We start from the raw sequence: 23226 nt of genomic DNA, 5'->3' as shown, positions 1-23226 counted from the left end.
TCCAGTGTGATTCTTGCTGTGGCTGCCTCATGACACAGTGAATTCATGTGGGAGTCCTAGTGAAAAAGCCTCCTGGCCAGGCACTAAGAGATGCCACAGGAAAAAGTCCCAGTGCACCTATCTTCCCTTGACACATTGGGGTAGAAACTAAGTCTCTCCCTTGGCTGAAACTGACTGATTGACAGTCGTGGACTTGGGTTTGGTTTAGAGTGCTGCGATTCTCATTGAGCCCACCAGAGGGCAACCTTCCCTCTTCAACTCAGCCAGTTTTTCCAGCACTGCTGCCATCCATTTCTCTTATGAATGCTTCTGTTATTCACTGGTTCTCTGAAATTGCACTCTAGAGCTATCCCACGGCCACACTATATCTTGGTGCAGCTGTGCACCACTCTAGGAGCAGTCAGTAACTTGTGTCCATCTATGGTGCCTCTTTTCTTCCTCGGTGTCCTTCTTGTTGTTCTTTCTTAGCTGGAAATCATTCCGTGCTCTACCTGATGGTTATGCACTATTAGGTAAAGCGAATGTATAGAAACCTACTCCTTAATACTTTGCCACTTATTCAACTAATTTTTTATCAGGAAAATTTTTAACAAAAGATTGCTAGACTTTGTAAACTCTTGCTGATCTAAAACAAGCAAAAACTGTTCTAGTTCTGTTTAACATGATGTAATCTAAACTCTTTTATCATAACCAATTTCTTATTTATACATCAAAATAATTGTTATTGGCATGATTTCAATATTCAATGCTGTATATTAGCATGTGTATTGTAAGAATTTTTTAAAATCAGTTTTTATTAAATATGCTCTTTTGAGAGGAAATGAAAAGTAGAGTCAGGTACACTGAAGTTGGTTCCTTGTAGAAATATGCACATCACTTAGTATGTTGTCAGTGAATATGTCTCTTTGTGCTTTATCCTGGTTTTGCATTGTCAGTATCCATATGAAGATAAAAGTGCAGCTTAATATGGAAAGCATACAAGAGGTTCTGGCTTAAAATATTTTAATTTTCAATTTGGCACTTGGCTAATTTTTACTCATTGATCTCAAAACTATAAATTTACTTGTCTTATTGATTGTAAATAGGAATCTTTATGCCACTCATTATTGATATTAACTTTACCAGGGTTGTTTTGAGAGTCTTTTGAAGATGTTGCATATACATTCATCGAAAAATTTACATGGTGATGAAAATCAAAGAGAACAGAAAGTAAAAGGACATATAAAAGGTAAGAGGTATATATGAAAATAATTCATGAGACCAGATGTTTATTTGAAACCTGAGCACTAGTATATTCTAATAGTTCAAGAAATGTACTTATTAAAATGTCATTGAGAAAAAAAAAAAAGTGAAAAGTTAATAAATTTTATAGCATCAATTTTCAATAGCAGGTTTAATAGGGAGTATTTCTATTGAGTGAATTATTAGTTCTATTTAAAGACATGCTCAGATCTAAGGAAATTTGGGAAATAAGGGGGGAGGATAAGACAGCATGAAGAATAAGAAGACAAAGAGTATGGAAAGTAAATGATGGGGGAAAAGCAGGTATGTACAATGGAGGGAGGGACACTGAAGGCAAACATTGACTAGAGGAAAAGCAGGGAATTTGAATTATGGGAAAAACTTATGAGTTTCCACAACCAAGTCTTGTCTGAGAGGTAGGGGGATTTTTCATACTCCTGTTGTCCTTCTCACTGTTGGAAAACCATTGAATTGATTCTGATCATACAGAGCAATGTTTTGTTTACCATAAGTACATATAAACCCATATGGTCAGTCATGTATGTATATAATTTAACATAATCTAAAACGTTACTACTTCCTACGTGTTATAGTTTAGATGTGGTGTCCCCAAAATGCTCACATGTGATATAATGCAAGAAAGTTCAGAGGAGAAATGATTGAGTTATAAGAGTCTCTACCCAATGGGTGAATTAATTCCCTGATAGGGATTAACTGAGTGGTAATTGAAGTGACTGGAGTAGGTGAAAACTGGGTCATGGCTTTGGGGTATATATTTTGTATCTGGAGAGTGGACTCTCTGTGCTTCCTGAAGGTGAGCTGCTTCCTTCCTCCATCCTCTCTCACCATGATGTTCAGCCTCACCTCCAGCCCCAAGGAATGGAGCAGGCTTTCTATAGACTAAGATCTCTGAAACCATGAGCCCTCTAATAAATTTTTTCTTCACTACAAATATCTTGAGATATTTGTTTGCACTGAAGTCAACAACATCTAGTGTCTCCCCAAGTGGTGACACTAGATGAAGTCAAGACTCACCGGCTCAGTGGAGCACATCTATATAGGCCCAGCTGTTCAGGTGGCTAAGGTAAAGTGGATAGCTGGTTTCAGACTCTCCTGGGCACCTTAGTGAGAACCTGTCTCAAAAGAAAATCAAAAGTACTGAAGCTCAGCTGTTGAGTGTGTGCTCAGATGCAGTGGAATAAATCTGACATAATTTTCCTGTGTATATATATGAAAACACCACAGATCCCACCATCATGTAAATCCACAAAAATGGGGTCCTAATTAGAATAAGATATATTCCATAAAATTATATAACGATACCAAAATATATCCTACTGTCATATATAACTCAAATGAACCAATAAAAATAATGCCCAAGGCATTGATTTTAACACAAAGAACCACATTATAAATAGTAAATATGCAGGTAATGTTTAAACTTAAATTCCTAAATGACAAAATAAATATTATTAGTACAGTGCATTTTTATTTTACTCTGATTGTTTTTCTAACTATTTTAAGTAGTGTAAATAGACATATGCATTTGTTTGCAGAACCATCTTTAAAAGTGAAAAAAGAAAAAAAGAAAAAAGTACTTGGTGGACCTGAAAACAAACAACCACAGGTATGAAATCATGTAAACTTAAAACCCTTTTTTCATGCTATTTTTCTTGCTTCAATAATTTAGATTAATCCAAATGAAATTGTCTTTCAGAATAGTCTTTTAGTATCTTAAGATCTTAATTTATTTTTTTTTTAATTTTAACAACTTCTAAATGGCTATGCATCTGAAAATGTGTAGAATCCATGGCACATTTGTTAACAAACTTTAAATGTGGAATTGAGGCAAACATTTTTCTGAATATTGTTTCTGCTTTAATTTGCATAATCTCTTTAAATGATGAAGAGGAGAAGATCAAATTTGGGTCTTACAAATAAGCTGTTAAAATTATCAACAAATATTACAGTGATTACCACTGAATTTTATTCATGTTAATGAGTAATCATTTTCAGGGGATCATAGGTTTTAGTTTTATATGACTAATAAGTAAATCCAAGATTGAAAATTCATTCTGCTTTGGCTTTAGTGTCTGTTTCATGATCAATAATTGGGTCATAATAGAAATCCAACTGCCTGTTTAATAGAGTCAAACCATTCATAATGGGACCTTCAGAGTGTTGATGCAAGTAAACCTTTCCAACTAGCTTTATTTTAAGGCAAGAAATCAATAAATATCAATCCACAATTTTTGGCCATTTATACTTGATATAAGAATAAAAATAGAACTGGACTTATTGCAGATTGTCAATACACATACATCATAATGCATCATCTCAGTAAAAATTTCAAAACAATTCTTGGTAGTGGTATGTTGATTTGGCCATTAATAATTTACATTTTACCTCCTCTAAGGTATTGATATTCATTTTAAAAGACAAAAGTATGCTGTTATTTCCTTTTTAAGATATGGTGAAGGAAAATCTTTTATGAGAGAAAATATTTCTAATGTTAAAGATCATCTAATTCAACAGAAGATAAAAAAGATTCAAAAGTGGAAGAATGGTAGAACAAAAGAAGAAAATTAACAAAAAAGGAACAAAATATCTTGATGAGAAATAAAGAGCTTCTTGTCATTTCAGAGATCAAAACTGTTGACACTGATGACTGCTCATTCTTCATATTTTCTCTTGCCTCATGACCCTTGAGCTGATGGTTAGAGATTGTAAAGCCTGACAACTTTGTGGTTTTTCACTTAGTTGCCAACCGTTGTGGTTAGGTGGAACAGCAGGTTGTAGTAGATCTCATTTTCTAATTACCTGGTATATGGTGAATTGGCACAAATTGGGTGTTGAAAATTGTGTATTTCTGTGACAGAGTGTGGTATAGAGTTCTAAATTGGAGATTTCAGTAATTGGGGTTTATACTTGATGCAACTTTGGGATTCTATGGATGGGTATTTGAGAACATGGAGATGCAAGTTAAAGGCATTAAGACTACTTGCAATGATATAGACACCAAAAACTTTCACCATCTCAGAAAAGATTAGATACACAGAAGTTACACAGGATACTATATAGACATAACCAGAAAAGAAGTTTTCCAAGTCACATCATAATCAAAATATCCAATCCAGAAAATAAGGAAAGAATATTAGAATCTGTAAGAGAGAAACTGCAGGTCACATTAGAGGTAAACCAATAAATCTTGCTTCAGATTTCTCAACTCAAATCCTGAAATAAAGTGGGGGCACAGAATGAGATTTTGAAGTTCTAAAATAAAAAAAAAAATTTCAACAAAAATTGCTGTATCCAGCAAAGCTCTCTTTCATATTAAATGGGGAATTAAAAAAAAAAAAAAACTTTTGAGAAGGATAAACTAAAGGAATATATAACAACCAAGTCAGCACTGCAAAGATAAGCTGCACATAGAGAAACCCAAAAGCAAAACCCCAAATTTCCAAATATATGGGAGATCAATAGAAGACAAATCATCTAAATGAGAACAAAGACAGAATCAAATGAAAAAAATCAGAAACACACATCCATAATGACATTGAATGCAAAAGGTCTCAACTGTCCCATTAAAAGACATAGATTAGCAGGATAAATGAAAAAAGAGTCTCCATTTACAGGAGACTCATCTCATAGGTAAGGACACTCACAGACTGAAGATAAAAGAATGGGGAAAAATATTTCATGCGGTCTCCAAAAATAAGCCAGAAAAGACATTGTCATATCTAACAAAGCAGATTTTAAGCAAAAATTGGTCAAGAGAGACCAAGAAGGCCATTACAAACTAGTAAAGGGAACAATTCAATAAGAAGAAATAATGATAATTAATATATATTTTCTAAACGTCAACACACCCAATACATTTGATAAACTACACTTTGGCATTAAATCCCAGATAGACCCCAATACAGTAGTACTGACAGGTTTCAACACACCTTTATAACCATAAAACAGTCACCAAAAAATAAATTCAATCAAGATATGTCCAAACTAAATAATACTCTACTAATACTAATAATCCAAGTTATATCCAAGATATATCCAAACTAGTAATACTCAAATAGACCTAATAGACATCTACAGAATGTTTCACCCCAAACAGCTGAATTTACCTTCTTAGCAGCTGATGGAATTGTCTCCAAAATAGATGTAAGATGTCACAGTGTAAGTCTCAGCAAATACAAAAGGGAAAAAAAAAAAAAACTGATATAATCCCATACATCATATCAGACCACAATAGAAGGAAACTAGGAAAATAACAGAAACCATACAAGCACATGGAGATTCAACAATTCTCTTTTAAATGAAAAATAGATCCAAGAAGAAATGGTGCTGGGCAAACTGGATATCCATAACCCAAAGAATGAAAGTAGATCCCTATATTTCACCCTGCACAAAATTCAAGTCAAAATGGAACAAAAACGTAGGAATTAGACCAGAAAATGTGAAAAATATAGGAATATGTATGATCCCAATATGAGCGCTTTAAATATTTTTGACCGAATTAATTCTTCAAGGTGTCTCAGCAGTACTCTCAAGTGTTTCTGTTAAATAAGGCCTTTATATTATGTTGTTTTAGAAAAAAGTGCTAGGTTTTGTCATATATGATTGTATCACATAAGTAGCATAAAATTGCAGACCAAATATTGTATTTGGTCCCTGAGTAGAACACAGACTTCTGATGTATCTCATAATTTGACTCCAATCAAAGTGGATCAAAGACCTAGAAAGTAAAACAGAACCTATGCAACTCCTAGAGGAAAACATCAGGTTGCCACTCCAACATTTAGGCACAGGCAACACTTTCTCTCTAGGACTCCTAAATCTCAGGCAATGATTTCAATGAGATGGCATCAAATTAAAAAACCTCTCCACAGCAAAGCAAAAAATGAGTAATGTGAAAGAGAACCTATAGAATGGGAGAATAATCTTTGTTATCTACTCTTCTGACAGAGGAGTAATACCTAGAACATAGAAAAAAACTCAAAGATTTTTATACCACAAAGTACAATATCCCAATTAATGAGTGGGCAAATGAACAAGATGTTTCTCTAAAGAAGAAATTAAAATTATCAACAAATATATGAAAAAAAGTCATAGCAATTAGGGAAATGCAAATCAAAATGACACTGAGATTTTATTTCATACTTGTCAGAGTGGCAGCCTTCAAGAATATAAATAATCATAAATGCTGAAAGGATGTGAAGAAAAATGAACATCTTTGGGGGCGATTGTAAATTATTAATACCTTTATAAAATCAGTTTGAAGGTTCCTAAAACAGTCTAGGTATAGAACCACCACATAACAAAGCTATACCACTCCTGGGTATTTTTCCTAAAGATATAAAGATATCATACTATAGTGTTACATGCAAACCCATGATCATCACAATAGTCACACTATGAAAACAGCATAGGTAGCTGCCAACAGATGAATGGATAAAGAATACATATATAAACACAATGGAAATCAGTATGGAGGCTCTTCAAAAGACTAAGCCTGGAGCCACTCAGCTATACCACTTGTTGGTATTTATCCTAAAGAATTAAAGTCATCACACTACAATGATACATGCACGCCATGTTTATAGCAGCACAATTCACAATAACCAAACAATGGAACCAGTCTAGGTTTCCATCAATGAATGAATGGTTGAAGAAAACATGGCATATATACACAATGGAGTTTTATTCAGCCATAAAGACAAATGAAATTGTCATTTGCAGGAAAATTGGTGACCTAGTGATGAATATATTAGGGGAAATAAGTCACTCTCCGAAGGTCAAGGGGCATATTTTTCATATGTGAAATCTAGAGAGAAAAAAAGAAAAGAAATGTGGGGGCAAATCTCATGGAAATTAAAGAGAGATCCATAGAGGAGGAGAAGAATGAGGAGGGAGGGGAAAAGTGCTGGGGAGCAATATTGGTCAAATTATATTGTTATATTTTGCACATGTTGAACACTGAATGCTTTATCTGTGCCAGAAGCAGAGGACCTTTGGTCATGCTGCCATTAACTAGGAAAGATAGAACCCCCATTGAGCGCCATGTGAGACCATTTGCCAAATAAATGCAGGAGAATTGTCAAATGGTGTTTCAAGGGACAGCAAGGTTCAGCCATGGGGATATAATGAGAAAGCTCAGCAAAGATTATGTTGCCAATAAACAAAAGAAGAATCCTTAGAGTATATTCATATAAACTGAATCCTTTACTGATGAAAAGTTTTAGGAAAAAATATTAGTATTAGTATTAGTATTAGGTTTAAATACATGTTTTAAGATTCTTATTATTCAGGATAATTGTTCTTAACCAAGGGTTCTATTGGTAGTCATTTTGTCCTTGACCATACCTTGAAACTCTTCTGGATCCACTTTGGGTCTATTTTGAAAGCAGAATTTTATATTGTAGAACAAATAGATAAGAAAAAAGAGTTTTTAAGAGTGGCAGCTTGACATAATGAGAATGATACTGCAAAGAATATAAGTTTTAAAAGCTGCACTTCACACAGGACCACTGTCAGAGGTAACCTGTTAAACCCACCTACACATACTGTGTAATTCAAATGCTGATGACATTGAGTAAAGCTTTCTAGCTATGTAACTGTTCAAAAAATAAAATAAATGTTTCTGCATCTCAAAAAAAAATAAGAAAGAAACAATAACCATTGATAAAGGTCTCCTTTTGACAGAAATCAGTTCTTTGAGCTACCTGTGCTTTTGCTTATATAAAAGGTAGATAAATGCCACATTTATGTACTTAGTATGTAGTATATAAATTTGGGGTACATTTTGATATTTAATTATTGTTTTACAGGTCACAAATCAAATAAATGCTATGGAAGACCTTGATGAATCACAGTCACCTTTAACAGCCTCACAGGTTTCTGAAGTGGCTTACCCTAATTGTAGGGATATTTGGATGCTGTTTGAACAACCAAGCATGTCGTATAAAGGTAGGACCTTTTTGCATACAAATGAGACCTTTTGATGTATACTATAGTACTAGAAACACACATTACTTGGCACTACACCATAGAACACTGATGTGTTGCAATATTGTTCATTTCAGAAATGTGCTTTGCATTAAAATGTAATGAGAAGTGTGGTACACTCTCAAGTAAAAATCTGGATCATTCCCATTGCACTAATCTTTGTGAATGGCACCCATCTCCTTTTGTTGGCTCTGTTGTTCCCTTGTGCCTTAAGGATTTTTAGGTTATCATTGTCTCTACCTGAATTCTGTAGTATCCTGAGACCTGTTTTCCCTGCCACTGCCCTCCTCAAACTATGGTCTGTTCTGCAACCACAATCATATTTTTAAAAATTCAATTTTGTTCTGCTTACCCTTTCCTTAAAATCCAAATATTACTTCTCTTTGGTATAAGATTAAAGAACTCAAGACTATAGCTTTATCCTGTGTCTCTATGTATCCCAATCACTGTCTAACATGCTTCTTACAATACAGATTTTTGTTTTCAAAAGATTTAATGAGGTATTATTGACATAAGGTAAACTGCACATATAAAAAGTGTGAAACTTGACAAGTTTTGACATATGTATTAAACATTAAAAATGTTTCATCACCATAATCAAGATAGTTAAGAACTCCCATGAAAGTTTCCACATGTTCCTTTATATTCCCTTAATAAAAAACTGCCAAATTATTTTTCAAAATATTTGTACCATTTTACATGTTCATCAATATGAATTAATTGGGTGGTAAGATTTTTGTCCTTCATTTGATTTATGTGGTGAACTACATTTATTGATTTGCCTATATTGAACCAACCTTGCATCCCTGAGATGAAACCAACTTGTTCTTGGTATATTAACTTCTTGATGTGTTTTTGAATGCAGTTTGCTAATATTTCATCAAGGATTTTTACATCAATGTTCATCAGGTATTTTGGCATCTAGATTTCTTTCCTGGATTTCTTTGTTTGGTTTTCATATCAGGATTAAAAAGCTGACTCTTTGTCTTTCATTTTATGTCTTGTTTAATCTCAATTTTATTAATTTCAGCTCTATTCTTGATTATTTCCTGTATTCTACTGATTTGGGAATTAGTTTGATCTTCTTTTTCTAAGACCTTGAGAGGTGGAATATTAGATTATTTATTTGGAACCATGCTATTTTTATTAGTGAAGGCACTCAGTGCTATGAATTTTCTTCTTAAAACTGAGTTCATAGTGTCTAGAGATTTTGATATGTTTTATTTCTGTTTTAATTTTATTCCAAATATTTCTTGTTTTATTCTCTCATTTCTTCTATGATCCACTCTTCATTTAAAAGAGTACTGTTTGATTTTGTTCTGTTTATGTGGTTTCTAATATTTTTTTCCTGTTGATTTCTTGTTTCATTCTACTATGTTCTGATAGAATGCATAGAACTGTATTTTGAAAAAAGTTCCACGCACTGTAGGGAAGAAAGTGAATTCAGCTATTTTATGGTGAAATATTCTGTAGCTATTAGGTATATATGAATTGTAGTGTTGTTTATGTAAAAGTATCCATTTTTTTTCCCTTGTGTGTCCTGTCTATTGGTGACAAGGGTGTTTTGAAATCCTCCAGTATTATTATTTTTGGGGTCTATCTGGGATTTAATGTCAAAAGCATTGTTTTAATATAATTAGGTTCACTGATATTTAAGGCATATATACTTACTATTGTTATATTTTCTTGTTGGATTGTTTCCTTTATTACTATGTAGTGGCATTCCTTGTCTCTATTGATTAAATCTTGCTTCAAATCTGCTTTGTCTGATGAAAATAGCTACTTCTTGTTTTGGGAATATACAAATGAAAAATTCTTCCAGGATTTTATATTCAGTCTGTGGGCATCTTTCATGGTTTGGATGTGAAGTGTTCCTCAAAAGCTCATGTGTGAAAGAGTGCAAGAAGGTTCAGAGGAGAAATGATTGGGTTGTAAAAGTCTTAACCCAGTCAGAGATTTAATCACCTGATAGGGATTAACTGAGTGGTAACTGAAGTGGTAGGGTGTGGCTGGAGGAGGAGGGAATTGGGTATTACTTTGGGTATATATTTGTATCTGGCCAGTGGATTCTCTTTCTGTTTCCTGATCATGGTATGAACTGCTTCCCTCTGCCACACTTTTCCACCATAATATTCAGCCTTGCCCTGAGCCCTGAAGAATGGAGCCAACCTTCTATGTACTAAGAGCTCCAAATCCATGAGCCCTCAAATAAACTCTTCTTCCTTTATAGTTGTGCTGGTCAGGTCATTTAGTCACAGCAGTGAAAAAGCTGACTAATTCAGCATATTTGCCTATGAGATGAGTTTCTTGTAAACAACATCTAGTTGAATCTTGTTTTTGAATCCATTCTACCAATGTGTCTTTTAATTGGGGAGTTGAGAACAATTACATTCAGTGTTATTATGAATGAATGTTTGCTATCTTCTGTCTTTTTCTTTGCTATGTTTAATTCTGTCAGTAGTTGATTGCTTTTCTGTGTAAAAATCCACAGAGTTCAAATGTGTATTGTTGTTCCCAGTGACTTGAGATCCCATAAAGACCATCAGAGACCACGATCAATGCAAGCAACAAAGCGTCCTTTATTAGCAAGCTCCAGCCTGGTCCTCCGCGCACTCGGTAACCGGTGACGCTAAGAGGCCCTGAGCCCATGTTTAGCAGGAATTTTATAATGAAAGGCAAGCAGTTTTACAGTGCTCTTTTTGATTGGTTAACATATAAAATTGCATACAAAGTATGTTATCTTAAGTTCTGGGTCACTCTGACCACCGAGAGGAGGGTGGTCGTTATTTTTAAGTTCGCTTTTGATCAGCAAAGTTTGCTTTTGGGTCAGCCTGACCGCTAGGGGAAGGGTGGTCGGCCACCTGGCCTTTACAGACAAAATAAGGAACAAAAATACTTTGTGGTTTTTCTGAGGGGTTGAAGGCAGTTTGGGAAAAGCCTCATATTTACACAAGTGCAGGCTTTTTCTATCTTTTCAGTATTATGCATGTGTCAACAGTATTTAGGTGTGATGTTTGTCACCATGCTCTTTGGTTTGCCTCCTGTAAGTGTGATTTTTTTTTTTTAAAGATATCTTTCAGGCCTCTTCTGCTTTTGGAATATATTTTGTGTTCAGTTAGGTTACTTATAATAAGCTTGATCATTGATGTTCTTGTATTTATGCTTTGTTAGGTGATCTGTGTAGGTTGAATTGTCCACTGTTAGGCAAGATCTATCTAATTACTTTATCTATTGTCGTTTATCCAGACTGACTGATGGAAAGAGACACTCTCTCTGGCACTATGTGAGCACCAGGTGGCTTCCTCCAATGTTTTGAAATGTTTTATCCCTAGGTCTAAAATCCTTTCCTGGCACACATTTATGTTAATTACTCTGCTAAATATTCAATTGGAACTTTTGAAGGTCTCCATGTTTCTTTCTCTCCACTGCTTTCTCATCATTGTTCCATCCTGTGATCTCTCTGTGATTCAGTTTCATCACCTCAGGTCAGGGAATCTGGTAGACACTAATTGGGTTCCTTCTCCTTGATTCATCAGCTGGAAAACCTCTCACAGCAAGGAGTTAACACAATTGCAAGTCTTAGTTTACTTTCCTTCAGGAACTAGTGTCATCATTGCCTGAAGTCTACTTTCTTGAAAACTGTTATTTAATGTATTTTGTTTTAGTTTTACTTGTTTCAGGTAGCAATCTGAAGCAATATTTGTTCCTCCAGTCAGCCTTGAAGCAGATTGCATTAGCGTCTCAGCACATGCTGTATGTTGGAAAATCTTCTTCACCCTCTGCCCAGCTGCTTCCTGTTCATTCTTCAGTTTTCAGTGTAGTCATTCATCCTCAGGGGAATCTTCCTGTAGATCAGATTCCCTCATATGATCACAGAATTCATTATTTCATTGTATCCTTTATCTGAATTTATAATGGTCATGTTTTCTGTTAGTCTTCTTCACTATACTTTAAAGAAGAGCAGGGTTCTCATCCATTTAATCTGTAGATCTTAGTATAATGTGGAACATGTTACAGGTACTCTCTACACATTTGTTCAGTGTTTGAAGAGAGTACATGTAAAAACATAGAGTCCTTCATAGATAATATTACCTAAATATTTTATTTCTCTCTTGTTTTCTCTATGATACAGATTCTCATAGCCTACCAAAAATCAAAAAAGCAGTTGATTCATGTCAAAGAATAGAACTTGAAAAAAGTCATCCTTCACAGGGTTCATTACCTTTGAAAGAAGTGGCAAAACTGGAAAATAAACTTTGTGTACTAAAAGAGGAGTTATCAGAAATGGAAAATGCAAAGTCTAAGTTAGAGCAGAAAGAAATAAAATGGAAACAAGAACTCTGCAACTTGAGGTATGATACCCTAGATTGAAAGAAACATTTGAACTCTTTCCTTTACACTAAAGGTACATAGTGAATTTTTGTAATTGCTGGCGTTTTGCAAGGGAGAAAACTACTTACACTTGTAGAGTCTGAAATTCTTAGAAAAAGGTGACATATTGCTAACCAATAATAAGTAAATGCATGCTATTTCCAATCATTTCAGTGGCTATATAGAAATCTCACTATCAGAGGAATCTTTATTTAATAAGTAGAATTTGGGATTGTTTTTCATTTATATTTTTATTTTTTGTATTACAATCAATGCTTCCCAGAACCTCATTTAGAAAAATTATTATTTCCATATTTTTATTGATGCATTATATTTGTATATAATTGTAGGATTTTTTGTTACATATTCATGTATGAACACAATATAACAGTATAATTTAGTCTTTATCATTCTCTGCTTTTTCTCTTTTTCTTCCCTTTCTCCCTCTTCCTGGTTACTTTCCTCTACTCTTGTGAGCTCCCTTTAATCTCCATGGGACCATCCCACACTTTCTTTTTTCTTTTTCTTCTCTAGTTTCCACATATGAGAGAAAACATGACTCTTAATCTTACAAATTTGACTTATTTTGCTTAAAAAAATATCTCAGGTTCCATCCCTCTCCTGCAAGTGACATAACTTCATGGAAGTTAATTTATAGTTCTCTTTAGTTTGAGTAAATTGTTTAATATAGAATCATTTGTTTAAAATAGAGAAACATCATGAAAAGGCATTTGATCAATATTTCTAAATTGGTCTCAGGACAGTTTATGCTAATTTACAATTCCCCCAAAGAGGATGAGATCACCATTTTTGTGTACCCCAAACTGTGTATTAAAATTTTTATTGCAATTTTTTTTTCTGTTGCTTGGGATCAAACCCAAGGATTGGTGAAACTAGGCAAGTATGCTGTTGCTGAATTACACCCCCAGCTAGGGTTTTAATCCTATCATCCATTAAACAAAAAGTAAAATGGAAAATAATAATTATTTGATTGAAATTTTCCCTCATACATAAATAAAATTTGGTCAAATTTCTGTGTTGAAAGGACATATTATTCTTTACTGCTGGACTAAAAATGAGGTCATGCCTTGTTCTAAATGGGTTTTTGAGTTTTTTATAAAATACAGAATGATAAGCTAAATTGAAAGTCTTCCTAAAAGAAACTTTAAAAGGCATAAAAATAGGCACTTGATTCCCTAGCCTAGTCTTGGGTTATGCTAATGTGCACAGATGTATGGTGTGTAAACAACTTCTGAAGGTGGTATGTTGCACTGGCAACCAGTTGTGGTGGTTGTTGTTTTATTTCAAGAATATAAAAGCAAACCGATAATGAATTTATAAACTTGTTTACAAATAATAAGTCTTAAAACTTATTTAACTAAGGAAGAATTATAACAGTGCAAAAATGATCTTTGTTTTCTCTTTTGGCAATGCTGGGAATGGAACACAGGTCCTCCCACATGCTAGGCAGGCACTCTGCCATTGATCCATGTCCCAGATTTCCCATCCCAAATCATTTTGTTGTATCAATTTACTGATCCATTTCAAAATTCCTTTTCCATAATATCTACCAGAGTTACTAGTAACAGAAATTTCCCAATTGACAGAAAGATCTTTCATTATTACCTTTCAAATATACATGTTTTTTAAAAGATTGAAGGAGAAATTAAAAAGGTGAGAACTAGGAAGGAAAAGAATCTTAAAACAAAATTTCTATTAGCCTAATGAGTCAACATACGAAGGGCCAGAATACAAAATTTGTTCTCTGAAAAAGTGAATTTTAAGATAACCATATTTAAATGCAGGGATGACTTAAAAGAAAAGGAGAAGAAGTTAAGAGATTTTGATCAGCTTTGTGAAAAAATGAACAACCAGTTAAGAGAAATAGAGGAGAAGTATGAGAAGGAAGTTGAATTGAACAAAGAACTTCAACTCTTTTCTGGGTCACTTAAAACAGAATTAGAGACTGCAAGAAATAACTTGAACAAGGTATATTTGTCTTCGATATAGCTTCAAATTTCTTACTTTATTTATAATATTCCTTTAACTTAATATATATGGTTATGTTTCACTTATTGATGGAGACAATCTGAGAAATGTTGTTGTTGGCATTCATTATGCAATCATTGTAAGCATGTGCTTACACAAATTTCATACACCTCCCACAGCCTTCTGGGACTACTATTGACATATGTAGTCTGTGATCTCACAAAGCATTGTTACACAGTATATGACTCTATTGTTTGGATTTAAAACAAAATGTAATCTCTCTCTAAAGTGAAATCATAACATGTATGGCTAAAGTTATGTATTGCTTATCTTGGCATCTTATAGATGCTCAGCATGTGTTTTCTGAAAGGAGGAATACAAGGTGAATTGAGTTTAATCAGAAATGTAAATGTTAATTTAGGGATTTTTATGTTCAGATACAAGATAAAGAGCTTTGAAACTATCATGGGACTATGTAAGTAAGTTTTAAAACTCATTTTTCATATTTCTGTTTATGTAGTTAAGAAAAGTTTGTACTGTTTGATAAATTTACCTGTCACTTCTGCAGATAAAATTTGAGTAATTCATATGGGATAAAGATTAGTATACTTTATAGACTACTTGTTTTTAGTAGGTTGTTTTTAATTTTTGCAGTTATTACTGATCTTGATTAAGCTTTTAGACTTTCTTGCCACTGCTCATATAAGACCAATACCTTACTGAAGTGAATCTTTATGTGTTAGCTGAACAAAAGGACACCCAGAGGCAACTTTCTTGTGAATATATTCCAGAATTTACAAGATTGGATTCTGTCAAATTTTCTTTGCAAACCAAAAGAGAGAGATATGACCCCCCAAAAATGTTTCTTGAATTATTTTGTTTGCAAATGCTTGTCTCTGTGTGTGTATGTGTTGTGTGTGCATGTGTGTGAACACATATTAAACAATAACTAGATGCATCATGGGAAAGTATGGAGAATTATAAAGTCATAGAAGTATATCTTTAATATATGTATTTTATGAGTGAGGGTGGCATTATGTTCCATTGACCCAATTAATGTTCTTAGTTCAACTCCATATGTCAGCAGCTGGTCCCAGTGGTGACTGTCACATTGGCAATATCCAGAGAAAGCTTTTAATATTTTTCATAATTAATTGTAACTTTCCCATGGTCTCAAACCCCTTGTTACTAATATACCTGTTTTAGTTTGGGGAAGTGTTTTCACCCTCCTGGTACATTAATGTGGATAAGTTTATTACTCCTACCATTAAGTAAGCAGGCAAGAAACTCTAGTTGGGTATCATTTCTTCACTTAGGAGAAGAGAGTTTTCTCCAAGTAATCTCCTATTTCAGTACAAAAAGCTTTTAGAGACAATGATATACAATGATATTTTACTTAGTAATGATTTATCACTAAGGATGTCATTCCTGATAAATGAAATCAGTTTATTTTGCCTATTTTACATTTACTCACATTTCAGACTTTACAAAAAAAAGAAATCTTATTGAGCAGCAAACAATCTCAGGATTTCTTGAAAAGAGCCTAACAAATATAACCTAATTCACAATTAGCATTCTGGAACACAAGCCTTCTTTTGTGACCTAATTTTTTACAATAGGGAAATAACTAGTTTAATGGAAGACTACTAGAAGCAACTTGCTTATATTTATATCATTCTCTTTCAGATTATGATAAAAAGTTTGTTGTTATATATGTAAAAGTGCTTTAGTGCCTAGACTTAACATTTATCAATACCTGTAATTCCTATAACTGACTATAAAAGTGTTGAAAATACACATGAATATTTTCAGTAACATGGAACTAAAAGACATTTCATCTGTCCAAATGTGTGTAGAGTAAGACCCTTATTATGGGTTGACTGGCTGTATATATGAGCTTCACACTGCACACTTTTTTTGTTTAACATATTCAGACTTACTAATCACTTATGTTCTTACTAATCACTTATGTTATGCCTTGAATTTGTTGTAATTCAGAGAAAGTCTTTCAGTTCTAAAATTCTTAGCCTTTTTTTTTTTTTTAATACTCCTGGATTCATTGTGTTCAATACACTTTTTGAACTCTTGGAAACTTTTGCTACTCTAAGCTCTGAAGTTTACATCTAATTTCTCTGCAGTTGAATGTCCTTTTACCGTAAATCCTTTCCTTGAATAAATGTACATGTTAAAACTTTAGTTTTAGGAAATCATGACATTATTTTATTGAGTGCATGTCTCGGTTTTACTTAGGTTTCTACAAGGAAAGAAACAGAAAAAGAGTTGTTGCATAAATACCACATATTGGAGGATAGATTTGCTATGATAAGATTGGAAATGGAGAAAATGAATCACCAAAATCAGGAAGATAAAAAGGAATATCTAGAGGTCATTGACAGTTTAAGAGAAAAGAATGATGACCTTCAAAGGACAATCAAATTGAATGAGGAAACGCTTACAAAAACAACATTCCAATATAATGAACAGATTGATATTCTGAAAACTGAGATTACAAAGCTAAAGTTTAAACTGGAAAATAAAGAGCAGAACACAGAAAGGCAGGAAACAGAAGTCAAATCATACCCTGCTAGTCAGGCTGTTGCTGCACTTCCTTGTAATGAAAATCAGACATCCAAAAGAGAACTAGAACTTCCTTCTCAGAGAGCAACAGATGGGTGCCTGGGTTTAAAGGACAAGGAGAATTTCAAAATATCAAAACTAAATGTTGGTAGTGAGATTCTTTCCCAAAAGTTTTCCAAGTCTGGAATAAAAGTCATTCTCCCAGAAAAAAAGTTCTGTAGTCATATGAGACGTGATCTTAGGAAAGTGATTATGACTTTAAAACAGGTACAAAGAGAACTAAAACAAAACCAGTGCCAAATAAATGAAATGAAACACATGAATCAAAATAAACAAAGCCAAAACTACAATTGCATGGAAGAAGAGAAATCTATACATGAGACATTATCTCAAATGGAAAGTGAAATTACATGGCTACTACAACAGATCCAGGACATTCACAAAAATTGTGATGATAAAAATGACTTGCTCAATTATATCCAAGAGCAATGTAATATTATGAAAATAATTCAGGATGATGCTGAAAACAGATATGTGGAGTTAATGAATGAAAACCATCATTCTGAAGAAAAATCAAATCAATATAAAAAGAAGAAATCTAAAAGAGAAGTAAGTATCAAGCCAGATATATGGATTGTTTTTAAAGCAGAATTTAGTGATACTTGATGATGGCAAACCTGATTTCCAATATAATGAAATGATTCATGTTTAAATTAATAAGTCTGCTAATGATGGTTAAATTTGTGTACATGTTTTGAAGTAACACACCCTATCTGATGAACATGTAATATTCTGGGCCAACCAAAAACAAAAAGAAAGTTTACATGAAACTGATTTTAACATTTAAAAAATGGAAGACATTTATACCTTGGACCTGACAGATGCTTTATTTTGAGTAAAGACATTGTGTCTTTGCTAGGCATTGTGTCTTTACATAAGAATGACATTTCAAGAGGTTAAGTTACAGATTTTTGGTAGAGATATGCTGATATTAATAATGTAGAATTAATAATGCTGGAACAATATCTCTTTTTGGTGTTGGGGATTGAATATGAGGCCTTGTGCATGCTCTGCCCATGTTCTACCACTGGACCTACACTCCAGCCCTGAGTCCTAACTTTTATGCCTTCATGTTGCCATACTTTAAGACCATGATGAAACAGATTAAATTGAGTGGGTTACTTTGAGAATTCATTTTAGATTCTTAGCTGAATTGAAATGTGGATGCCATATTTTTAATAGATTTTCTTCATTAGCATTTTATATATTTCTATTTTGTAATTTTATTTTATTCATGTAAATTTGACTTAATTCTGAATATAACCATTTCAATTTTTTTCATCTTTATCTTCTCCCAACACAAAAAAGAATTCATTTGTTATTAAGTCATAATTTAGGACAAATGCAGTGAATTGCAGCAAAACCAATGTTGATTTAATTTTCTTGCTCTATCTGGAATTTATCTTTTAACTATTCTAGTTAAAAGATAATTGTAGTTCTCTGATTCATTAATTTGGTATTGAATCTTAATTTTTAACAAATGTAGGTGCCAGATTTTTGTACAGTGGGATGAGGAGGGAAGAGATGGAGAGAGATGAAGGCCAGGTTGCCTAGGTCCTACTTTTAAAAAAATTTTATTTGTTTTAATTAGTTATACATAACAGTAGAATGCATTTATACATGTTGATAGATCATACATAAATTGAGTATAACTTATCATTTTTCTGGTTGTACATATTGTAGGATCATATAGATCATGCAGTCATATATGTACATGAGGTAATAATGTCAGTTTTACTTTACTATCCTTCCTATCCCCATGCCCCCTCACTTCCCTTCACTCTGCTCTACCTAATATAAGGTAACTATTCTTCCCTAGGCCCCCCACCCCTTATTGTAAATTAGCATCTGGATGTTAAAGAAAACATTCTGCCTTTGGTGTTTTGGGTTTGGCTTATTTTGCTTAGCACGATATTCTCCAACTCCATCCATTTACCTGCAAATGCCATAATTTCATTCTTCTTTAAAGCTGAATAATATTCCATCATATACATATATACACACATACATATATATATCATATACATACACACACATATATATGTATGTATGTGTATATATATACATACATATATATATATATGTCACCTATATTTTCTTTATCCATTCATCTGTTGAAGGGCACCTAGGTAGGTTCCATAGTTTAGCTACTGTGAGTTGAACTGCTATAAACATTAATGTGGCTGTGTTACTGTAGTATGCTGATTTTAAGCCCTTTGGGTATAAACTCAGGACTGGGATAGCTGGGTCAAATGGTGGTTTCATTCTAAGTTTTCTGAGGAATCTCCATACTGCTTTCCATAATGGTTGCACCATTTTGCATTCCAACCAGCAATGTATGAGTGTATCTTTTTAGTCACATCCTTCCAAATATTTATTAAATTTTTAAAATTTAGATTCATGGCACACAAACGGGGTACAACTTTTGTTTCTCTGGTTTTACACAAAGTAGAGTTACACCATTTTGTGTTATCATACATGTACATAGGGTAATGATATTTGTCTCCTTCCATTATCTTTCCTTCACCCCACCACTCCCCAACCCTCATTTTCCTCTGCACAATTCATTCTTCCTCCATTCTTGCCTCCCTCACCCCATTATATATCATCATCCACTTATCCAGAGAAATCATTTGTTCTTTGGTTTTTGGGATTGGCTTACTTCACTTAGCATGATATTCTCCAACTACATCCATTTACCTGCAAATGTCATAATTTTATCCTTCTTCATGGTTGAATAATATTCCATTGTATATATATACCACAGTTTCTTTATCTGTTCATCTATTGAAGGGCATCTAGATTGGTTCCACAGTCTAGCTATTGTGAATTGAGCAGCTAAGAACATTAATGTGACTGCATCACTGTAGTATGCTGATTTTAAATCCTTTGGATCTAGGCCTAGGAGTGGGATAACTGGGTCAAATGGTGTTTACATATTTTCTAAGGAAGTTCCATACTCCTTTCCAAAGTAGCTGCACCAATTTGCAACCCCACCAGCAATGTATGAGTGTACCTTTTTCCCCTTATCCTTGCCAACACCTATTGTGGCTTGTATTCTTGATAATAAACATTCTAATTGAGGTGAGATGAAATCTTAGGGTATTTTTGATTTGTATTTCTCTTATTACTAGAGATGCTGAAATGTTGAAAACTTTTTCAAGTAGCTGTTGATTGTGTGCTTCTTCTGTGAAGTGTCTGCTCATTTCCTTAGCCCATTTATTGACTGGGTTATTTGTAATCTTGGTTTAAAATTTTTTGAGTTCCTTATAAATTCTGGAGATTTGTGCTCTCTCTGAGGTATGTGTGGAAAATATTTTCTCCCACTCTGTAGGCACTCTCTTCACATTGTTTATTGTTTCCCTTGCTGAGAAAAAGCTTTTTGCTTTGTATCTATCCCATTTATTGATTCCTGCTTTTATTTCTTGTGCTTTGGGAGTCATGTTAAGGAAGTCTTATCCTAAGCCAACATGATGAAGATTTGGACCTACTTTTTCTTCTATTAGGTGCAGGGTCTCTGGTCTAAATCCTAGGTCCTTGATCCATTTTGAGTTGAGTTTTGTGAAGGGTGAGAGAATAGGGTTCAGTTTCATTTTGTTGCATATGGGCTTCCAGTTTTCCCAGCACCATTTGTTGAAGGGTCTTACTTTTTTATAAGATGAAAATCTGGAAGGATTTGAGCAGAAGATTGAATACTTTAGAACTCAGTTTTTAAGTTAAGCCTCTCATAAAAAGGGGATTCTTTTGACTAACCTATGGTATTCACTACTACTAGTCAGACCTGCATAACCTGTTCTGTTTGAGAATTCAGTAGGTTGTGAAGCATTGTAATTTCATCAAATGAGAAGTGACTAGAGGGCTGGATCTATTGTCTAAGGAATATGACAGTGATTAGGCAGGAAGAAAGCACTTCTATGTCATTGGTGGCATTCAGAAATAAACAGGATTTTGTACACAGGAGGGAAAGATGATGAACTGATGATAATATTTCTCAAATTAAGTTATAAATATTATTAACATGAAGTGATGTAGAAAATATTTAACAGACATATTTCCTCAGGTAGTTTTGAGACAATCTGAAGAAGAACTGACTGATAACCAGACAGAAGAATCTCAGTCAGAAGTTTTATCCAAACATTCATCACGTTATCACCTTAATACAGAAGATGGGATACAGGATTTGAAGAAGATACTAGATCAAGTTGTATGTCAAGTATGTCTTAAATTGTACTTGTCAATAGTTGATCTGAACCTGCTTAAATAATAAAAAATATTTTAGGATACAATTTTTAGCTGACAGCTTTTTGGATTTTTATGATAATTGATTTTATTCTAATTTAGTTATCTATATGGTGCACTTGTTCTTAAATTCTGAATTTCATTCTTACATTTTTTTTTTTCTTATAAAATCACACATCTTTTCTCAAAATAGCTACCCTTAGGGCCAGGCGTTGTGGTGCATGTCTCTAATCCCAGTAACGTGAAAGACTGAGGCAAGAGGATCACAAGTTTGAGGCCAGTCTCAGCAAAATAGTGAGGCCCTAAACAACTTAGCAAATCCCTGATTCAAAATAAAAAAAATATAAAGTAAAAGGAACTGTAAATACAACTCAATGGTTTAAAAAAAATCACAAAACTACACAACTACCTTCAGGAAAACCAAGATTTTGCATCAATTCTCACATAAGTTGAGAAAAAAAAATTTTTTTTCTGTTAACCAGTATTTTTCAGTGCTACCTCGATTGCCATGGTTTATCAAGGCAGATTAAATCAGAGGATCCCATTTCATAGAATGTTCTAGGGAATTGAGCTATTTCATACCTTCATTTATTGTGATTGGTTACAGAATCTGTGGGTAATGGTTGAATGTATTTCAAGATAACTCGTGCAGAAAGGCTATTATATTTTCCTTAAATTTCAGGTTAATTTTTAAATAATTGAATGTCAGGCTTTTTTCCTATTTAAATGTATCATAAAAGCATACAAATATTTAAATTATGTCAGGTACCTCTATCTGAAAAAGAGAGTGAAGAAATTATGCAGTTTCGTCTAGTGGATCATTTAAAAGGCAACCTTATTGGGACATACTGCAGAGACATACATTTCACTCATTTAACACATAAAGCTCAGTGTCTCTTAGTCTATTAGCAGAGTCATGTACCCATCACCACAGTCAATTTAGAAAATTTTCATGACCTTGAAAAGAAACCCGACATCTCTTAGCTATCACTGCCCTCCTCCCTCTATCTTCCCACTTTTAGGAAACCACCAAGATACTTTTTATCTCTCCAATTTGTCTGTTGTGGGCATTCATACAAGTAGATTTATACAATGTTTAGTACTTTTTAACCTTTTTTTTTTTTTCACTTAGCATACTGTTTTCAGAGTTCATCTTTGTTGTTTCAAGTATCATTTGTTTTTGTTGTCCAACAATGTGTTTTAATCTGTACCACATCCATTCAGCAGTTGATGGGCCTTAGGATGATGCCTCTACTCTTTGACTGTTAGTGCTGATGTGGCTGGGAACATACATTTATAAGTTATTTTCTGGGCATATTCTTATTCCCCTGCCATTTGATTTTGTTCACTGCACTCAAACTGATTTCACCATCTGTCGACCTTACATCTCTTGTCTTTTCTGTTTTCATTCATTGACCTCAGTTGTTCAGAACTGGCATAAAAATAATTTTTCCTTTATTCATGAAGATTTCTGTCTTTTCTGATTCTCACTGACCTTATCCTTCTTAGAACTATTTAGCACTATTCCACAGTGCACTTTTTTTTTTTCTTTTTTTTTGGTATTGTGTATTATCTTGTTGAAGTATAAATTCAACTAAGATGAGAAGTATATCATTCATGGCACCTATTCTTACATAAATAGAAAATATTTTGCTTAAAATTTGTTTTGTTAAAACTGGGGTGTTGTATATTATACAATTTTTTTTAGATATTGACCTCTTGAGGCTTTATTCTAACTTT

At 33.5% G+C, this 23226-nt stretch overlaps 1 protein-coding gene across 1 annotated transcript in view; it reads left to right on the top strand.

Annotated features, from left to right (window-relative positions):
- Positions 1 to 23226, top strand: part of LOC124985618 (ankyrin repeat domain-containing protein 36C-like) — a 129252-nt gene that overhangs the window by 104624 nt on the left and 1402 nt on the right. Inside the window, exons 39-43 of the mRNA XM_047554326.1 lie at positions 8073 to 8211; positions 12383 to 12602; positions 14427 to 14610; positions 16861 to 17454; positions 21308 to 21460. Of these exons, the coding sequence (XP_047410282.1) occupies positions 8073 to 8211; positions 12383 to 12602; positions 14427 to 14610; positions 16861 to 17454; positions 21308 to 21460 (1290 nt within the window). The remainder of the gene's footprint in view (positions 1 to 8072; positions 8212 to 12382; positions 12603 to 14426; positions 14611 to 16860; positions 17455 to 21307; positions 21461 to 23226) is intronic.

This window comes from Sciurus carolinensis, chromosome 5, assembly GCF_902686445.1.
Source record: "Sciurus carolinensis chromosome 5, mSciCar1.2, whole genome shotgun sequence".
NCBI classification, from domain to species: domain Eukaryota; kingdom Metazoa; phylum Chordata; class Mammalia; order Rodentia; family Sciuridae; genus Sciurus; species Sciurus carolinensis.
The sequence above is the reverse complement of the archived record's forward strand: the minus strand, read 5'-3'. Positions and strand labels throughout refer to the sequence as shown.